This window comes from Tursiops truncatus, chromosome Y (assembly GCF_011762595.2).
Source record: "Tursiops truncatus isolate mTurTru1 chromosome Y, mTurTru1.mat.Y, whole genome shotgun sequence".
Lineage (NCBI taxonomy): Eukaryota > Metazoa > Chordata > Mammalia > Artiodactyla > Delphinidae > Tursiops > Tursiops truncatus.
In genome coordinates, this window is record NC_133428.1 from 5,200,274 (window position 1) to 5,220,010 (window position 19,737).

At 51.9% G+C, this 19,737-nt stretch overlaps 1 protein-coding gene across 2 annotated transcripts in view; it reads left to right on the forward strand.

Annotated features, from left to right (window-relative positions):
- The first annotated feature begins 313 nt into the window (after positions 1 to 313).
- LOC117307507 (matrix-remodeling-associated protein 5-like) overlaps positions 314 to 19,737 on the forward strand; it is a 29,047-nt gene continuing 9,623 nt past the window's right edge. The window contains exons 1-5 of one of the 2 annotated variants that reach the window (XM_033850208.2): positions 314 to 877; positions 3,309 to 3,524; positions 8,831 to 8,960; positions 9,208 to 9,598; positions 13,275 to 18,266. In XM_033850208.2, the coding sequence (XP_033706099.1) occupies positions 831 to 877; positions 3,309 to 3,524; positions 8,831 to 8,960; positions 9,208 to 9,598; positions 13,275 to 18,266 (5,776 nt within the window). In that variant the 5' untranslated portion in view covers positions 314 to 830. Of the gene's footprint in view, positions 878 to 2,162; positions 2,187 to 3,308; positions 3,525 to 8,830; positions 8,961 to 9,207; positions 9,599 to 13,274; positions 18,267 to 19,737 lie in introns of those variants that run through there. The other variant, XM_073799741.1, reaches the window with a different exon arrangement.

Here is a 19,737-nt window from a genome sequence, read left to right on the forward strand (position 1 = left end):
TTCGCCCTGTCCACAAGCGGTTGTCACTTGCCCCAGCAAGTACCACCGGGCTCCCCAGAATGCCGGCAGCGGCCCAGCCCCCCTCGGGCTCTCCAAACGGGACGAGAGCATTCCACCTTTTTGGCAGGAAGATCCTGGCAGGGGGAGGGAGGCTGGCGGCCAGGAGCCACAGCAGAGGCGGGAGGGCGTGGCCGCGGGGCTCACGTGGCAGCCGCGCCTGCCCCTCCGGGTCGGGGGGGCGGTGGGATGCCGGCGGGCGCAGCCGGCTCTTGCCAACCCCGGGGTTCGGAGGCGCGGCCAGAGAACACTCCGACCCGCCCGGAAGAGTGCAAACCCTGTTCCCTCTCTCCTCTGCGGAAAGAAGGAGACCCTCTCCAACTCTGCTGGGAAGGGCGCTCCGGGTGCGGACTTCGAGCAGCAGTTCGCACCGCGCTCCGGGCCTCTGCCCCTCCCGCGGGTCCCCAGAGTTCGTCTTGGACCCGCAGCCCTCCTTCCCAAAGCCGTGTGCGCTTGGCCCCTGCCGGTCGTCCCGGCGGCGTGGACGAGGCGTGCCCACTCGGGACGCGGCGCCATGAAGAGCCGAGAGGAGGGCTGAGCGCAGAGCGGCGCGGCCAGGGTCCCTGCGCCGGGGCCCGCGCCCCGTCTCCCCGGGGTGGGGCAGGGCGGGGGTGGGCCGAGGCGTGCACTCGGGGAAGTCTCTGGGCGACGCGCATAAAAGGGCGCCGGCTCGCCGCGCCGCGCTGGGAAGCCGCGCCGCCTCGCCCCCGGCCCCGGGAAGGGCATGGCCCCGGCGGACCCCCGGCGGTGACGCGCGCGCGCCGGCCCCGCGGATGCTCTGGGCGCAGCGCTCCCGTGTGCCGCGGCTTCCGAAGGACAGGTGAGGACCGAGGGCGGCCGGGGCGCGCGGCGGGGAGCCGGCTCTGTCTGCCAGGGGCGGGTGACGAGAGTGCGGGACGGACCTGTGCCGCGGGGGGCGAGGGCAAGCAGACGTGTTGAACTGTTTCCTGGCACTACAGTGGAGGGGCCGAGGGGCCGGCTTCCGTCCAGGCGAGAGGCTGACGGAATCCTCCGGGAAGATGCGCTGAGTAGGTCTAAGGAACCCCCGAGCCTTTCTTCTCTCCTCCCTCCCCCTCGCGACCTCTCATTCATCCCTCCCCGGTTTCCAGGGCGTCACCAAGGGGATCCCCCAGCGTAAGCGATTGCGCTCTTGCGTTGGCGGGGGACACCGCCGCTGCAGGGCCGCCTCGCTCCGGGGGCTGAGACTCTCGTCCTTCTCCCCCTTCGTCTTCCCCTGGAAAGGGGGAGACGCGAAGCCCCCCTCAGCCGGGGGCTGAGCAGCGCGGGAGCTGAGGAAGTCACCGTCTGGGAGAGACGTCCTTCGCTGCCCGGGTGCCAGGCCTCAGAGACCCGCGGGGCCACCCGAGCCGCGCTCGGGGAAGGCTCGGCGTTCACCGCGCCGCCTGCCCGCCGCGTGAGCGCGGGCGCTGGAAGCCGGCCAGGGGCGCAGGGCCGCGCGCCCGGCCCCTCCAGGTTGTCTATCGCCTGGTGTCCCGTGGCCAGCCTCCCGGGGTTCTCCGGGCGTGCCGGGAGGTCCTGCAGGCTCAGGGCGCTTTCCCTCGAGACCTCGGGACCAGGGTTCCCGGGGGAGCGTTCCTGCGGTCTTCCGGGGGGAGCCGGCTGGAAGGCAGGATGCGGAGCGCGGCTGGGGAGGGGGCATCGGGAGGCCGTCGGCAGAAAGCCAGGGCGGAAGTCAAGCGCGCAGGCGGGAGCGGGGGAGACTTGGGCTCAGCAGAGCCAGCCGGCTGCTCTCCGCAAAGCGGCAGCGGAGGAAGCTGCGCTTGCCTGTTGCGCGGCCGCCTGCACCGACAGCTCTGGAGGGGCAGCTGAAAGGCGAGACGCGTCCGGATTTTAGAGAGCATCTCTTTGGAGGCCCTGTAACGGATGGAAGGGCTGCGGCCTCGGGGTGTCCCTACCGCGTGTCAGCGGAGGGAGAGTTTATGATCAGAAGTGAGGGCTTGCCCAGAGCAGGGACGAACCGACAGGCGCGTTTCTCTTCCGTGCCCTTTACTCTCCATGTGTGTTACTTCTCTGCAAATAAACTTCATGCAAGAGTTGACAGAAATATGAGTCGATGAAGGAAGGCATGACCGATGCATGAAAAAATAATCACGGACATTCTAAATGAGGTAGCTGATGCAACCTAATTTTTTTTTTTTTCCGGTACGCGGGCCTCTCACTCTTGTGGCCTCTCCCGTGGCGGAGCCCAGGCTCCGCAGCCATGGCTCACGGGCCCAGCCGCTCCGTGGCATGTGGGATCTTCCCGGACCGGGGCACGAACCCACGTCCCCTGCATCGGCAGGCGGACTCTCAACCACTGCGCCACCAGGGAAGCCCACAACCTAACATTTATCTGACCGTTTCTTTCCTTCCCTCCCTTCCTTGCTTCCTTCCTTCCTTCTCTCTTTCTCCTTCTCCCTTTTTTTTTTTCTTTTGTCTTACTGATCTTTTTTGTTTGCCTCAAGATTCTTCATCAGGAAATAATTCCTTTCCTCTTTCTCTAGTGGCAGATTTTTCAGAGGTTTGCCCCAAATTTCCTCTCCGGTAACTCTGGTGCTGCACCATCTCAACATTTGGGCTCTTCCAAGGAAAAAACAATGAAGGGTCATAAACAAAACCACATATAATGGAACATATTTCGCTTTAGTGAATGCCTCTGTAAGCACTTGAAGAAGATATAATTAAAACTTTAAGGAATGGCATTAAAAGAAGGAAACCCTTCTGATAATAACGGCCTTCCTGAGAAGCTTTTTATTCCGATATATACAATAAGCAACGGCTCGGCAATAACGTTGGAGGCGGACGCATAACATTTACTTTTATTATTCATTTTATTATAGAAACATGAATGTATCTCTCCTCTCTCTGTATCTATAAGCACACACATATATACACATTTATACAAATATATATGTCTGTGTATGTATACCTTTATACACGCACATATGTATGTAAGTACATTTATGGGCGTGTATGTGGGCATGTGTATTCCGTACCCTCCTACACAGCATAGGGAGATCTCCAAGTCATCCCAAAGTCAGGAGGGAAGGTTATATTCTATAGCAACGATTAAAGTGAATGGCGGAAGATTTTAAAAAATAAATTTTCTGTTTCTTGATGCACATGTTTTGTGTCGCTGACATGTACTGTGTGATGTCTTGCGAAGCTTACCCCCATGGTGCACATTCAAGTAAGATCCGCTGGAAATACGGAAGCGCTACCTGACATCTGGTTTTGTGGTTCCACGACAGGTGTCCTGGGATGACCCACCCCGACAAGATGCCAACGCGGGCGCAGTGGCGAGCACTCTCCGTGGTGCTGATTCTGCTGTGGGGACATCCGCGCGCCGCGCTGGCCTGTCCGTATCCTTGCGCCTGCTATGTTCCCAGCGAGGTCCACTGCACGTTCCGCTCCTTGGCTTCCGTGCCCGCTGGGATTTCTAAACATGTGGAAAGAATCAATCTGGGGTTTGTACCACGTTCTTTCTGAGCCATCGCAGCCTCCTCGCATGCGTGTTGATTTGGTTTTTCGTTATGTGTGTGTGCGTTTACGTAACTGCGAATACATGCTCCTTTATGTGTCACTGTGTCTTGCGTTATGTGCTCCTATATGGGCTGAATCGAGGGGGCATTTGTAACTATACTAAATGTGGTCCTTTGGGGGCTGTTACCTGAATTGATCCGTCACCGGAAGCTTCTATCACAAGGCTGAATAACGAACCGTCTCGGACAGCTTCAGTTCCTTGCTAAGTCTCCGTTGATAACAGTTCTTTAATGCAGATATGAAAGCATATGACACACACATAAATATACTAATAGTATTCTAAATGGACTTCAGGAACTATTACATAATAATAAGAGGAATAAGTGAGGCATCTGTGACACTTTGTAGGTTATCTGCGTGACGCAGTTGTGACATTGAGGAAATAAGAGTTCTTTCAGATTTTGCCTATTTAAAATATTAGTATCTTTTTTTTTTTTTTTTTTCGGTACGCGGGCCTCTCACCGCCGTGGCCTCTCCCATTGCGGAGCACAGGCTCCGGACGCGCAGGCTCAGCGGCCATGGCTCACGGGCCCAGCCGCTGCGCGGCATGTGGGACCTTCCCGGACCGGGGCATGAACCCGTGTCCCCTGCATCGGCAGGCAGACTCTCAACCACGGCGCCACTAGGGAAGCCCAATATTAGTATCTTTTAAACAGATATTTTAATGCAGCATTTCAGGGTAGAATTTTTGTATTTTTAGTTTCCTTTTGTACCCATATATGCTTTCTGTACATTAGTGTACATTGCTATGAATTACAGGTACTCATGTGCAATTTTCATATTAAACAATGTACAACTTCAATAGTAAACAATCATTTGGACTGCTTCAACAAAACCTATTCGCTACTTTCTACCACCCATAAAACAACGAAATTATTTAGGGTTTGATGAATAGCCGCTGTGGGGACATTTTCATAAGATGAAACAAAAAATTGTAAACCTGCCTAGACATCTCTGAGTACAGAGCTTCAACCGTTCTTGCATTTATCGATTATAAAGTCCAGTAGTAGAATAAAAGAACGGGAAGTTAAGACAATAAGAGAAAACACTGAATCCGTAGCAGTAGACCATTAAATAGCCTTCTCCAAAAAAGTTTGGCAAACTTTACGATTTGACACTCTGAAAAATCTAACACAGTGATGATGGTTCCATGGGGAAAACAATTTGGCTTTGCCAGCAGAGAGAACAGTAACAGTTTCCTTGTTGCCATCTTTAAATCATTTTACAATTTTAAAACCAGTTTCCTTTTCACAATCTTACAATTCATTCAGAAGGGGAACTGGGGCTGCTTTGAGTCAGGCCAGGATGGGCTGTGCTAGTTTGTGGAAAGGAAAATAGAGCTTATCTATGATTTCTCTTCTTTCTTACACCTCCTGGGGTGCAAAAGAGCTCTGTCTTTAGGGGTCGCCCCTTTCATGAGCCATTTTCAGCATAGTGTCCCTCTTGCGGGTTAACCACCTAATCCCTCAAGGCTGACCCCTTGTCAGGGCACAGAATCGGGGCTACTGTTAGGCCTTAGGGGAGCCCCCTAGACAGTGTGGGATCGAAGGTGCAGGGGGACTGTCTTCTGCTGTGTTTCCTGTGTAGGAGCCCCGAATGCCTCACCCGTTGTGTGTTGAGGATCTGGGCTGTCAGGCTGGCTGGGGGGTTGGGGAAGACACCGCATGCATCCTCTCCCAAAAGTTAGCTGTGTGATAGCTTGAGACTTGCAAGACCTATAAACTGTTTTTTTGTGGAGCTGTTTGCATCTCATTCACAGTTTCCAGGAGGGTTCTCTTCCGCCCATCTTTAAATTGACGTGTTTTGTAAGCGTGGAACCTATGTCACGTCTCAATGAGAACATAGTTCTTGGTGGTTTCATTTTAAACAATTAATGCTGAAGACAGTGAATTACAGTGTCCTACAGGCTTTGCCACTAGAATGAAAGACAGATATCAAAATTATGCTTTTTCCTACCATCTCCAATAAGATCTTGAGATGGTTTTGTGTGATATTAAAGATAAAGGGGAAAAAAAGGAATAGCTTCACTGCACCCACATATATTACTTCCATCTGGCTTAATTTGTAACATTATTCAATGTGCCACATTTTAAAAATCACTCTTATAATATCACAGCACTATTTCTGGAAACCAGTCTCGAAGCAGATAAGGAGGCTGGCATTGTGCCTTTTGTTGGGGGAAACAAAAAACAAAAAACAAAAAAACAATAGCAACGTCTAATACAGATAGAACTCAGGGTCTGAGTTGTCTGTTCACGGTCTGGAAAGGGTTTAAAACTCTCAAGGAATGAGGGATTATTGGCAGAGCAGTAATGAAAAATTTTCATTCCCACACAGATGTTTTTAGGGTTCTCACTCAGCACTGAAAGAAAGATCTGCTGTTTCCTGTTTGGACAGCCCCAAAGCTTTTTCAGAAATCACTTTCCAAATATTTCTGAGTAAGAACATATCATGCAGTTAAATGTCTGATTTATAGACCTTTAAAGATTTTCCCCCCTTTGATTGAAAGATGCGTTCTGATGACATCTTGCTGAAATTTCTCCCATGCCCATCAGCTCTTTTTCATTTTAAATTCTGCTTTGGGATCCTAACGGATATCCGTGAAGCAATTTTACATATATTTGTTTTTTTCTTTTTTATTGGCGACATCATTGACACCCTTATATGAGTTTCGGGTGTAGAACATGATGATTTGAGATGTGTATATATTGCAAAACGGTTCTATGTTTCTGATATAAAAATCATTCCATTTAGCTGGTTATGTAGTCAGTTATTGCCCGTCAACAGATGAGGAAGATGCTTTGGAGAGAAGGATGGGTAGCTGACCAGTTAAAGGATGGGACTGTACACCAGGTCATTTCAGTCTGCCGGTCAAATTATTTTCCTGACTGCCACGTGAGTTTCCCCGTCTCTCTGCCGGCTTTTAGACAGATGCGGAGAGAATTCACCCACACCCCTTGGGTGTGCAGAGAGAATACAATGTTTCCTGCATTTGCCATTCACGTGATTCCCTTGTCTTTTGTCTGTCCTGGAAATGTCCCCCCCCCGGCCCCCCCACCCCGCATTTGTAACCTTGACACCCGCAGCTCCTGCATCTGTCACTCTCTTAAAAGGAAGCACCAGGAAGAGGGATGCAGGAAGGAGGATTCCTGAGCTGACATGCCCCCCATCCAGGACTTTGAGGGGATTTACTCAGGTGGGGAGGGAATCCAAACAAGGTGACCCCCTGCACGCAAACATCTTCCTCCCCTTTATCGTCTGCCCGCCGCGGCACCCACCGTTGTAGCTGGACGTCAAGTTGGAAGTGAGGCTCTGGGGAGACAAAAAAATTCCAGGAGAGGAATAGCACAGCCTTGAACGAAAATGTGCTGCGGAACATCAGACTCTTTCTGACCCACCTGAGAGGTGGAGCCTTTGACTTGCACCACCGCCTGCCTCCGAGTCCAGACCTGCCTCTTCCCTCTGGCCTCTCTACTCTTCTTTACCTCTGGGGTCTTCGCAGGTGGCGTCACCTCCCCCCAAGCCCTTAGTGCATGCGTCCATTCGGGAATGCTTCCTGCATGTGCACGTCTCAGGTCTTCACTTGCCTCCTGGGTCCCACCCTCACTGTGGCGTCTGACAAGCCTCTTCAACATCCCGTGGCAAATACAACTTGCAAGTGTTTCCCCCGCAAGCTCTTCCTTATCTGCAGTTCCATCCCTCAGCCATGCCTGTGGCCTCTTGCTCTAAGCACGTCTGGAAACTTCCCACGTACGTTGATCTCCACGGCGGCCACCCTGCCCGCGGACACCGGCGTCCCTCCCCGGGATGCACGTGGTCTCCTCCTTCCCCTCTTGTCTGTCTCTGACCCATTCTGCACAGAGTGGACCTTTGTTGTTTTACCACGTGACTTTCTTCATGCCACAGCCTTCCTGAAAACCCTCTAGTGACTTCCCGGTGGACTTGGAACAAAGGAAGCTCTTTCCTCTCTACATCCTCCCAATTCTGAGATTACCTGGTCCCTGCCAGCCTCACCAACTTCCCCTGACAATATTCTCCCACAAACTGTTTCCAGACGAGCGTCAGGCAACAAGGAATGGAAAAGAGTTTACGCGCTGATACTCATCCCCTCTTGGGTGTTCACCGTCTCGGGCAGGTTTCTTGGTAGCGTCCAAGTAATGATGAACAAATGAGGCAGCGCACCAACCCCCCATCCTGTCCCAACCTGGGTTAAGGCAGGGACTCTCCACTTCAGCACATGACGTTTGGGGCCCACTTACCACGGTTCCTTGTCATGGGGGCTGGCCAGTGCATTGCAGGATGTTGAGCTCTGGGGTGGACCTCACCTCCCTAGAGGCTGTGATCACCGAGGTGTGGGGCACGTATGTGTCTCAGGAGGAAACTGGACCTGGCCATCACCTGCCGAGTTAGCTCTGAGCTGTTACCGGCCTCCTCTACAGACGCATTTCCTTTTGTTGAGGTGATAAGGGGAAGTACAGAAACCATGTCAGGATAGATGTGTTGGATTTCCACAGAAGCCCTGACCCCAGGTTCCTGCCCTACGACACAGCAAGGTACAGGATTCTCTGTTCATCTTATAATTGGTTCTCCAGGGATTCACTTTGGGGATTCCCTGGTGTCACTAACCACGGAGCAGCGAGGGATTTCCAGACCGGTCGAGGAAGCGTCTTTACCAATCTCTCTGCAAAAACAACACCCCAAACGCACCAGAATGTTTACAGATAACTTCCATCACCCATCAGAAATGGGAGCTTGTCTTTGCGAAATAAGGGTGTCTGTTTCATTTGGTCCTTTATTTCAGAGAACGTCCTTGTCTTACTATATGCAAAGCCACTTCCAAAGCTGTCTTTTGGTTTTTTGGTTTTTTGGTTTCCATGCGTGCTGGCCACATGTCTTTGTTATGATTTCCAATGAGGGGCCCTTTCGACCAGCTGCGTTTAAAGGTCTAACTCTTATGTATCTCCCCAAATAGCCTGTGACCACGTAAGTGTGCTCCCAGTCAGAACTCCAGCGATCACGCCTTCACTGCACGAAGGCTAATAAAAATGTGTGGGTTTCTTTGCAACCTTAGAAATAGACAAGGACACGGAGAGAGAGGATTATGCTTTGCAAGTGGCACGAGTACAACCCTAGAATCAACATTTTGCTCAGTCGCCCCTGGGTGGGCTGGGAACTCCTCCCAGCTGGGCTTTAACTTCACTGCTCCTCATTCCAGTGACTTATTTTCCAGGTTCAATAGCATCCAGGCTTTGTCGGAAACCTCGTTTGCGGGACTGACCAAGTTGGAGCTGCTTATGATTCACGGCAATGACATTCCCAGCATCCCCGACGGGGCTTTGAGAGACCTCATTTCTCTCCAGGTAAACCCCGGGCATTTATGAACAGCGCGACTAGCAGCCTCTAGGACCCGTCGTGAAGAGGGGAAGCTATAGAATGTTCCCTAACAATGATTTAAGTGGCCTTTTTTTTTTTTAACCTAAGAGACGAGCTTAATGTCATTACGTTCCTGCCCTTTGTTCTGGTTTCTCTTCCTGGTTGTGGGTTGGTTGGTTTTCAGGTTTTTTATTTAATCTTAGACAGGATTTCCCGTCCTCCCTGTCTTTGTAGGTTTTCAAGTTCAGCTACAATAAGCTTCGAGTGATCACAGGAGAGACCCTGCGGGGGCTCTGGAACCTCATAAGGCTACACATGGACCACAACAAGATCGAGTTTATCCACCCACAAGCGTTCAGCGGCTTGACGTCCCTAAGGCTACTTCACTTAGAGGGAAACATGCTTCACCAGCTGCACCCCGCCACGTTCTCCACGTTCACGTTTCTGGATTATTTCAGACTCTCCACCGTGAGACACCTCTACTTAGCCGAGAACATGATGACAACCCTTCCCCCCGGCGTGCTTCAGAGCATGCCGCTTCTGGAGAACCTTTACCTGCACGGGAATCCGTGGTCCTGTGGTTGTGAGATGAAGTGGTTTCTGGAATGGGATGCAAAGTCGAGAGGTAAGGACAGGAGAGCGGCTGCGTGACCCTTAGCTGCCCAACCTTCACCTCTCTGGACAGATTACGTTCTGCGCCATTGCTTCGTCTTAGGTCGGGTGAAATCACGTCCTCAAACCAGTGAGGCAGGAGATGATATCACTGAAATGTCAAGACAGCTCCGTGGCATAATTCAAACGCATGGATCCTTTATCGAAACGTAGAGCGATTATCATTTAATGAGTGATCGACAGTTGGCTCTGGTTGGCATAGCAGGCATGTTTGGAGGATTCTTTTCGACCTTGGGTTACAGCTAGAGGTTGGATTTTCCATGCATCCTCGTCCTACAGGAAGTGTTCAGGGATGCTCGGAAAAGAGAACGCTGGGCTGGCTATGTGATTATTCTTCTGTGATGGGGGATACAGGTGTTCTGTACTGAACCAGAGGGGGGGGAAAAACCCAGGATTGATAGGTAGAAGTTGCAAGAAAGTAGATTTTGCATCAAAATAAGAAAGATTTTTTTTCCTTTTTCTTTTACACCCCCTTCCCCAAGCCCCACGTTGGAACCCATCCTCAGAGCCCGTTGAGCTTATCCTACCTGAGTCTCGTGGCTCATCTCCAACCTCACAGCCACCAGCCTGGGTCTAACTCCTTTCTCCTGTCTCTGAGGAGGCAAATGGAGTGCTCTGAGTAGGTCTTTTTCTTTTCGTTTTTTAAAAACATTTCTTACCTTCTTATTTTATTTATTTATTTATGTTTGGCTGTGTTGGGTCTTTGTTGCTGCGCGTGGGCTTTTCTCTAGTTGTGATGAGTGGGGGCTACTCTTCGTTGCGGTGCGCGGGCTTCTCATTGCGGTGGCTTCTCTTGTTGCGGAGCACGGACCCTAGCCGTGCAGGCTTCAGTAGTTGTGGCGCGTGGGCTCTAGAGCACAGGCTCAGTAGTTGTGGCTCGCGGGCTCAGTAGTTGTGGCGCGTGGGCTCTAGAGCGCAGGCTCAGTAGTTGTGGCTCGCGGGCTCAGTAGTTGTGGCGCGTGGGCTCTAGAGTGCAGGCTAGCGCAGTGCCTACCCTCCTGCGATGGGCTGGTCCCGCTGTTCCCTGTACTCACTCTGCTCTAGCCACACTGCGCTGCTTTCTGTTCCAGGCACCGTCTGAACTGATTTGTAGCTCAGCGTCATTGGACCTGGTCATCATCTACCAAGAAAACTCTTCTGTTAGATGTTCAAGGGTCTGGCTTCTTTTCAGCGTTCAGATTTTCACTGAAAGCTCTCCTCCTCTGAGAGGTCTTGCTACCCTTAATTTCAGCTTAGCCTCTCAGCCTGTGGCCATCGAGGAACTTCCAGCCCACACACCTTAGGTCACAATTTTGTTTTCATTTATACATGTCACAATTTTGTTTTCACATATATATATATATATATATATATATATATATATATATAACATGTATGTATATATATTCTTTTTCAGATTCTTTTCCGTTGTAGGTTATTTACTGAGTAGAGTTCCCTGTGCTATACAGTAGGTCCTTGCTGTTTATCTATTTTATATATGGTCCTGTGCATGTGTTAATCCCAAACTGCTAATGTACCCTCTCCCCCCTTTCCCCTTTGGTAACCGTAAGTTTGTTCTCTATGTCTGTGAGTCTGTTTCTGTTTTATAAATAAGTTCTTTTGTATCATTTTTTTAGACTCCATATACAAGCGATATCATGTGATATTTGTCTTTCTCCTTCTGACTTGCTTCACTCAGTATGATCATCTCTAGATCCCTCCATGTTGCTGCAAATGGCATTATTTCATTCTTTTTCATGGCCGAGTAATATTCCATTGTATATATGTGTCACATCTTCTTTATCCATTCATCTGTTGATGGGCCTTTGGGTTGTTTCCATGTCTTGGCTGTTGTAAATAGTGCTGCAGTGAACACTGGGGTGCATGTGTCTTTTTGAATTATGGTTTTCTCCAGATATATGCCCAGAAACGGGATTGCTGGGTCATATAGTAGCTCTCTTTTTAGTTTTTTAAGGAACCTCCATCCTGTTCTCCACAGTGGCTGTATCAATTTACATTCCCACCAGCAGGGCAGGAGGTTCCCTTTTCTGCACACCCTCTCCAGCGTTTATTGTTGGTAGGCTTTTTAACGATGGCCGTTCTGACTGGTGTGAGTTGGTGCCTCCCTGTCGTTTTGGTTTCATGGGCCGCAGTTTCCTTTAGGCGCGTGCAGCGGCCAGGTGTCTTTCCTCCACGTGGAGATGCTGAGATTCAGGTTCTTTCATGGATGGCTCCACTTTACATTTGATGCCAGATTTGCTAAATCAGGCAAAGGATGAGGAAGGACAGGTATACTGACCTCTTAATTTTCTTAATCAGAAAAGACACACGTCACCTCTGTTCGTATTTCAGTGCCCAAACCCCTCTGGGTCCAGGACAGGCTGAAAACCGTCATGTCCCAGCAGGAACACTACACGCTGGTGGTGGAATCATGAAGCTTCGGGGGGGTAGAGAGCCGTCGCAGCCATTCTGGAGATACACGCCTGTGCCTTTGTGTGCCCATATGTATGCATTATGTCTGCATATGTTTGAGTGTGTCCATATGTGTGTCTGTGTGGTATGTCTTGTATTTGTGTGTATGTGTGTTTGGGGGGGGTATGTCAAACCATCCTATTTGCATCTCAAGATGTTTATTTTGAAACTCGAATAGAAAACTGCATTCAGAGAAGCAAAAGTAGACATAGTGACGTTGGTTGGAAGGTTTGTAATACCCCGGGTGACGGCAGTTTGGCTGTTTTATTCCCAGCGTGGATGGAAAGAAGTGGACACGTGCTACGAAGACTGTCAGAAAGCATCCTAGTTTTCTAGTCTCCCCAGTTACGACTACAGAAAAGCCCCGAGACGTCTAGCAGGGGGGAAACATAATGTGGTTCTATAGGTGTCAGTTCGAGGAACCTTTGTGCCCTTTAATAGACGTGTCAAGTAGGACGTTGGGTGTGGGACTCATAAGAATGAGTCTGGGCGGGAGAAGCACAGCTGGAACTCATCACTGGCGAGTGAACGGTAACTGAAACTATGCACGTGGGCGAGGCCATCTGAGACCTCGACACAAGCAGGGAAAGGGCCGAGACCGACTCAAGGAACACATCATCCGTAACGAGTTGGGCAGAGAAGGAGGAAACAGTGAAAGAGTCAGTGTTGGCCAGAGAAGGAGAAAATTCTGGAGGACTTAATGTGCGGGAAGCCAAGAGTAGAATGTGAATCCAAAAAGTAAACACTGCCTGAAATGAATAATTCTAGCAAGAGAAAACATAATTATAAAAGGTAGACACGATACGATCCATGCCAGCTGTCGATCCTATAACCTGGAAATATATTCACGGGTTGCAGTGACTTCACGTAGATTCTCCTGGGCCCTCATAAAAGGTTACTTGTCTAATACGTATGAATAGCCATTCTTTTTTAACTTAAAAATACCTTTTAGAAAAGTACTCATCACTCACCGTCCGGAAGTTCCAAAACCCCGGTGAGGTACCACGCACTGTGCTAAACTGACTTCAAGTCAGGGGTGACGTCACAGAGCGAGGTGGGTGAGGTCCTAAGTCGTGGTGGAAGTGCATCCGGGTGATAAAGATGCAAAGGCGTTAACCCTCTGGCCGTTCTTTGCGTCACTGACTTACAGCATGTTTGTGTGTGATTGCGTGTTTCAGGGATTCTGAAATGCAAGAAGGACAAAACCTACGAAGGGGGTCAGCTGTGCTCCACGTGCTTCAGTCCCAGGAAGCTGCACAAACAAGAGCTTCAGAGGCTGCAGGACATCGCCTGTGAGAAGCCTTCTATCGAGTCCCCTCTGAGACAGAACGGGAGCGGGAGTAGCGAGGAAAATCAGAGTCAAGAGCAGGACGGCGACAGCCCGTCCTCCCTGCAGGGCTTCCAGTATCCTGTATGGAACGTCTCTCTGAATATGAGCGACGAACACGGGAACACAGTGAACTTGGTCTGTGACATCAAGAAGCCCGTGGACGTGTACCAGCTACACTTGAACCAGACAGACCCTCAAGAGATAGAGATAAACGCCACGGTCGCCTTGGATTTCGAGTGTCCGATGACGCGAGAAAACTATGAGAAACTCTGGAAGCTGATTGCCTATTACAGCGAGGTCCCTGTGACGCTACACCGGGAGCTCACGCTCAGCAAAGACCCCAGACTCGGCTACCAGTACAGGCAAGACGCCGACGACGAGACCCTCTACTACACGGGCGTCAGAGCCCACATCCTGGCAGAGCCAGAGTGGGTTACGCAGCCGTCCATACACCTCCAGCTCAACCGGCGTCAGAGCACGGCCCAAACAGTGCTGCTGTCCTATTCCTCTCAACATGCTGTCACCGTGTCCGCCAAAGACGCGAGGCCGTCTCGGAGCAGAAGCTGGGTAATGATTGAGCCTAGCAGAGCGGTGCAGAGAGCCCAGACCGTCTTGGAAGGGAGTCCATGCCAGCTGAGCTGCAACGTGAAGGCTTCTGAGAGCCCGTCCATCTCCTGGGTGCTCCCAGATGGCTCTGTCCTGAAGGCACCCATGGAAGACGAGGACGGGAGATTCTCCATCCTCACCAGCGGCTGGCTGAAGATCAAATCCACGGAGCAGTCAGACGCTGGTTTGTACCAGTGCATCGCGCAGGTGAGGGATGAAATGGATCGAATGGTCTATAGGGTCCTTGTGCAACCACCTGTCACTCAGCCCCCTGACGGACATACCGTGACCATTCAGAAGAGCCCGGGGGAGCCGGTGACGCTGCCTTGCAATGCTCTGGCCATACCTGAAGCCGAGATCAGCTGGATCCTTCCAAACAGAAGGATAATTAACGCCATGGCTAACACGTCGCACACATACATGTTGGCCGATGGAACTCTTTACATCCCAAAGGTCCAAGGAAGCGACAGTGGTTACTACAGATGCGTGGCTGTCAACCAGCAAGGGGCAGATCATTTTACGGTGGGGATCACGGTGAGTAAGAAGGGATCTGCCAGGTCATCGAAAAGAGGCAGACGCCCAGGTGGGAAGACCCTTTCCAGAGGAAGAGGAGATGTCGTGGAGGATGAAGGGGGATCTGGCCTAGGAGATGAAGGTAACACCATGAGGAGAGTTCTCCATCCAAAGGACCAAGAGATGTTCATCAAAGCAAAGGACGATGCCATCGCTGGAGGTCAGAAAACCAAGAAAGGGCGCAGAAAACTGAAACACTGGAAGACTTCCGAAAAGGAACCAGACGCAAACATCGCAGAAGGTCGCAGAGTGTTTGAGTCCAGACGAAGGATAAACGTGGCAAACAAACAGATCAGTCCAGAGCAGTGGGCAGATATTCTCGCCAGAGTGCGTGGGAGAAATCTCCCTAAGGGAACAGAAGTACCCCAGGTCGTTAGAACCAGCACTCCTCCATCGGAGAGTCTAGAAGTGACACCCCTTTTGCCTGCAGCTGCTCCCCGCTCAGTATCACCTGTGCAGACCACAACCAGTGCAGAAGAGTCCTCAGGAGATGTCTCTTTATTTGGCAAGGAAGAGCAGGTTTCCGGCACTGTTTCTTCCACCAGGATGGCTCTGGTCCAGTCTGGCCACGACGGAGTGATTCTTGCTGACCCCAAAGTGACAAGCGCACACCTGGAAGAATTGATTGATGAGGAGTTTTCTGAGAAGACCAAGCCTGCAGCTCCCACTGCAGTTGACTCGAATTGGGCTACAGCCACGACACCGCTACCTGTGCCTTACGAATCTTCTACTCTACAGACCCTGGATGTGGTCCGCGAAGAGCCCACTGACAGAAACATGGCCACAGAGGGCTGGTCTACACTAGACGCTGGGTCCATGCCAGGGGCTCCGGCCAGTGAGTATGAGTCGCCACTGGATGCCATCTCCCTGGCGGAGTCCGAGACCCTGCCATACTTTCACCGAGATCTGGAGACAAATTCACAACCAGGTGAAAGTACGACGAAAGGACACACCTCCGCACACGTTACTCCAGTGCCTGCCTCATGGGTTGCTGACACCAGGACCTCTGAGCCATTTGAAGATCCCATTTTAGGGGACCCCGAAGTCCCAGCACAAACAGCTCTGCAAGAGCAAACAGAGAGCCCCGAGCTTGTGAAAAGTGGTTTAAGCACTCAGGGCCACCCACGGATTCCCAAGGGCACAGAGGAGAATTCTCAGACACTGCAGGAAGGAGGTCTGCGAGAGAGAGACCCCAAACGCTCCGGAATTCCTGAGAGTAAGAGGCAAGGCATCGAATCCAGCACGCTGCCGGACTCAGCCCTGGAAGCCGTGACGAGCATCACTGCCGTGAAGCACCCCAAGAGAACCACGCTTGGCGTTCTGCTCGACAGGGACACCAGCACGGTAGCCATGATGAGGCCAACCCCAAAGGCCACGTCCCCGTCAGCGCTGACCACTCATCCTTCCCGAAGGAGACCCAGCGGGAGGAGGCGATTGCGCCCCCACCGATTCCGGCACCGGCATAAACAAACCCCGCCCACGACGTTCGCCCCAGCGGCCACGTTCTTGGCACCACTGACTCAGGCACCCGAAGTGAAGACTTCAAGCCAAGCGGAAAGCTTGCTGGTTCCTGCATCTTGGGTTGACAGCACCGTTGGTACCCCAAGACTGATGGACGTGGAGAAGCATGCAGAACCCGTATCCAGGGGCGCCCCACGCAGGAAACATGGGAAGAGGCCAAAGAAACATCGATACCTCACCTCTACCATGAGCTCTATAGCGTCTGTGTCCAAGCCCAGCCCTTCCCCAGAAAATAAACGTACAAACACTGTTACCCCCAGTTCAGAAGTTGTACTTTCACCCACCACCGTTTCTCTCACAACTGGAGACCCACGTGAGATAACCAGAGTGGAAGATGACAGGACAGCCGCCACCGAAGCACATTTATCTCATGATAAATTCCGAGAGACAATTCCAGTCACAGACGAGCCTGTATCGGACGGAAAGGAAATTAAGAATTACGATGTCACAAACATCAAGGACTCTAAAACCAACGGTCTGGTCCCTGGCGAGTCAGTCACTCATGTGGCCTCACCTTCTGGGGCCGAGGTCTCCAGTGTGGGAGTGTTTAAGGAGGCATCCCCTCCTTCTGGCTTTCCAGGAAGTGCAAGGTGGACTCCTCCAAGGGCAGCCCAGCCTGGGCGGCTACAGACAGACCCACCTGTTACCAGCTCTTCAGAAGCTCTTACAGACTCACCCTTTTTAAAAGAGTCGGAGGACCTAGGTTTTCCTTCTGAGTTTTCACCTTCTGCCGCAGTCTCTGTGCTCTCGCAACAGGAAGAAGTGGTCCCTTCAACTACTCTCGCCATCCTAAAAGTAGAGGCATCTTCAGGTCAGGTGGAAACCACCATCAGTGGTCAGAGTCATCGTGAAACCACTCCAGCCACTCTCCGCTCTGAAATCAGACACCGGAATGAAGTCTCCACACGTGCCCTGGTGGGGGAACCAGCAACCCCACTCCCACCCACGACTCGTGTGTCTCTGGCTGAAACCACCGCAAAGCCCACACCTCTTACGTCAGAAACACTGCCAACGTCAGACGCTTCCAAAGAAAACATTTTCTTCCATTATGCTGGGGGGACCCCAGCCACCGGAACACCTTCAGTGAATAACGAAGGAACTCAGCATGGATCGAAGCCAAACGAATTATCCACTCCCTCTTCCCACCAGGACAAATTTACCTTCACTCCAAAGCAGGAGTTGCGAAAGGAAGCCTTGGACGGTACGACCAAAAACGGCCTTCCCGGGCGTCCAGATACTCACCACGAGGCTGGGAGGGTCCAAGGTTTCCACCAACCAGCCAGAGTCGCTGCCACAGCGGTCCCCCAGAGAGGAACCGTGAGGCGGCCACACACGGCCACAGCAAGCTCCTTTAGATACGTGGTCACTCGCCAGCCCCACCTGACCAGCAGACCGGAAACCACTGCATATCCGTCCAGGGATCCGCCGGAGAATAGGCACTTTACGGCTCCGGTATTACCAAGTTCAACGACTCCTGTGGTTCCGTTGCCGAGGTCCAATCCTAGCATTCCTAGTAAGTCGACTGACCGGGGAACTGACCCATTCAACGGCAGCCCCACATTGTTTGGAGACAACAGCATCCCTGATTCAAGAGACCCAGCTGGCAAGCTTCCAGATTCGAGAGTCCCGTATTATCCCGATGGAAGAGTCCCTTTCTTTTTCAACAGGACCCTCTCTTTTCCACAGTTGACAGTTACTCCGAAGCCTCGGGTCCCCACCTCTCCTGCCCCAGGGACGAGAGGGAGAAAAGTCAACCCGGGTCCCTACAACAGGATACATTCTCAGAGCGTCACCCATGTGGACTTTGGTCCCCCAGCACCTCCTGTACTGCACCTTCCCCGGACCGTGACACCACCCTCCACAAACTTAAGAAACATCCCTCTGGTCTACTCCACCCGGAGCTCCATCCCTTTCATGACATCTTCTGCCCAGCCTTCCAGAAGCTTCCATCAGAGCAGCTCAAAGCTCTTCTCTTCCAGAGGGCCACCTGCATCCAAATTCTGGACGCTCGGGGAAAAGCCCCAGATTGTCACCAAATCCCCCCAGACCGTGTCCGTCACTGCCGAGACAGATGTCATGTTCCCGTGTGAGGCTATGGGGAAACCCAAGCCTTTTGTGACTTGGACAAAGCCGTCCACAGGTAGGGTGTTTAAACACCTGCATTTTAACCAGGGCTTGTGTAGGGGAGGGGCTTACTGGAGTCCGTGAGTGCAGGTAGAACCAGAGATTCCGGGCAGAGGGACAGGCAGATGGGATGGCAAAGGACATCTGAGAATCCGCCGACAGGTGTATTCCTTTACGGGCACGGGAAGTGGGGAATTAAAATGGGTGTCGGGTTTTAATGGAGTCATGGACACACGTGCGAGCTTCTCTGGGTAGGGCATTCCTAACCGAGGCTCAGGGCCGTGCCACTCTTGCCTCTTCCCAGTGAGGTCCAGCACAGAAGTCCTCCACGAGCCATGTCGGGGTGCAGAGGGGCGTGAGGGGAACTGTGCCAACCCCTCTTGTCCTCGCGCTGGCTTGAAAGGTCAGTGAAGCTTGGTGTGAGCTCATCAGGCATTGCTTTGACTTGAACCTAGAGATAGGATCGTATGAGTCCGCTCGGGCTGCCGTCGCGAAGCGCCGGAACAGATGGTGCGGCTGGAACAGCACATGTATTTCCTTTCAGTGTGGGGAGGTTGAAATCCAAGATCAAGGTGTCACTAAGGCTGGTTCCTCCCGAGGCCTCCCTCCTTGGTGTGTAGACAGCCATCTCCTCCCTGTGTCCTCATAGGGTCGCCCCTCTGTGTGCGTCTGTGTTCTAATCCCCTCTTCTTACAAGGACACCAGTCCTGTGGGATCAGGACCCACCCTAATGACTTCATTGTACCTCCATCCCCTCTTTAAAGACCCCCAACTCCAAATACAGCCACATTCTGAGGTCCTGGGGGGTCAGGGCGTTCACATATGAATTGTGGTGGGAACGCAGTTCAGTCCGTAACAAGGCTCTATACAGTGGTCTCTACTTAGCAGGCTGGGACGCCCAAAGACCACTGTGCTTCATAAAATGACCGTCGGCTTTCCCGATGGCGAAAGAGATTCTAGGAGACGGAAGAAAGTAATAGCGGAGGGCCTACAGCCTCCACGAACGGACCTCCCTTTTCCCCTTTCTCTTCCCTTCTCTCTCAACATGGCTGAGTCCGTCAGGCTCGCATCCTGTTCAGAGGGTTGGGTTTTCTTCGGTTGCCATTGAGATAATCCAGGAAATGACAAGTGCTGCTATCACTAGAGAGAACTGCACATTCCCTGCTTATCTCACACATGTTGGCTGTGCCCCAGTGGTGAGCAGAGAGCACTGAGCACGGGGAACTTACCAGCATCTTGATCAGCTCCGCATTTGACAGCAAACGCTTTCGTAATGCTCTAATAAGGAACTTGCTTGAAATAGCAAATGGGGAACACCACGGGGTTTTCATTCTAGAAGGACTGTGCCTTCGAAGGAAGGCGTGTTCCTCCCCTGGGAGATCCCGTTTGCATTCATCCTTAGGGTCCACCGTACCCTATGCCATTTAGAGCATCCCTGGACCACGCCCCCTCCCTAGACAGTCACGCACCTTCCTCTACCTGACCAG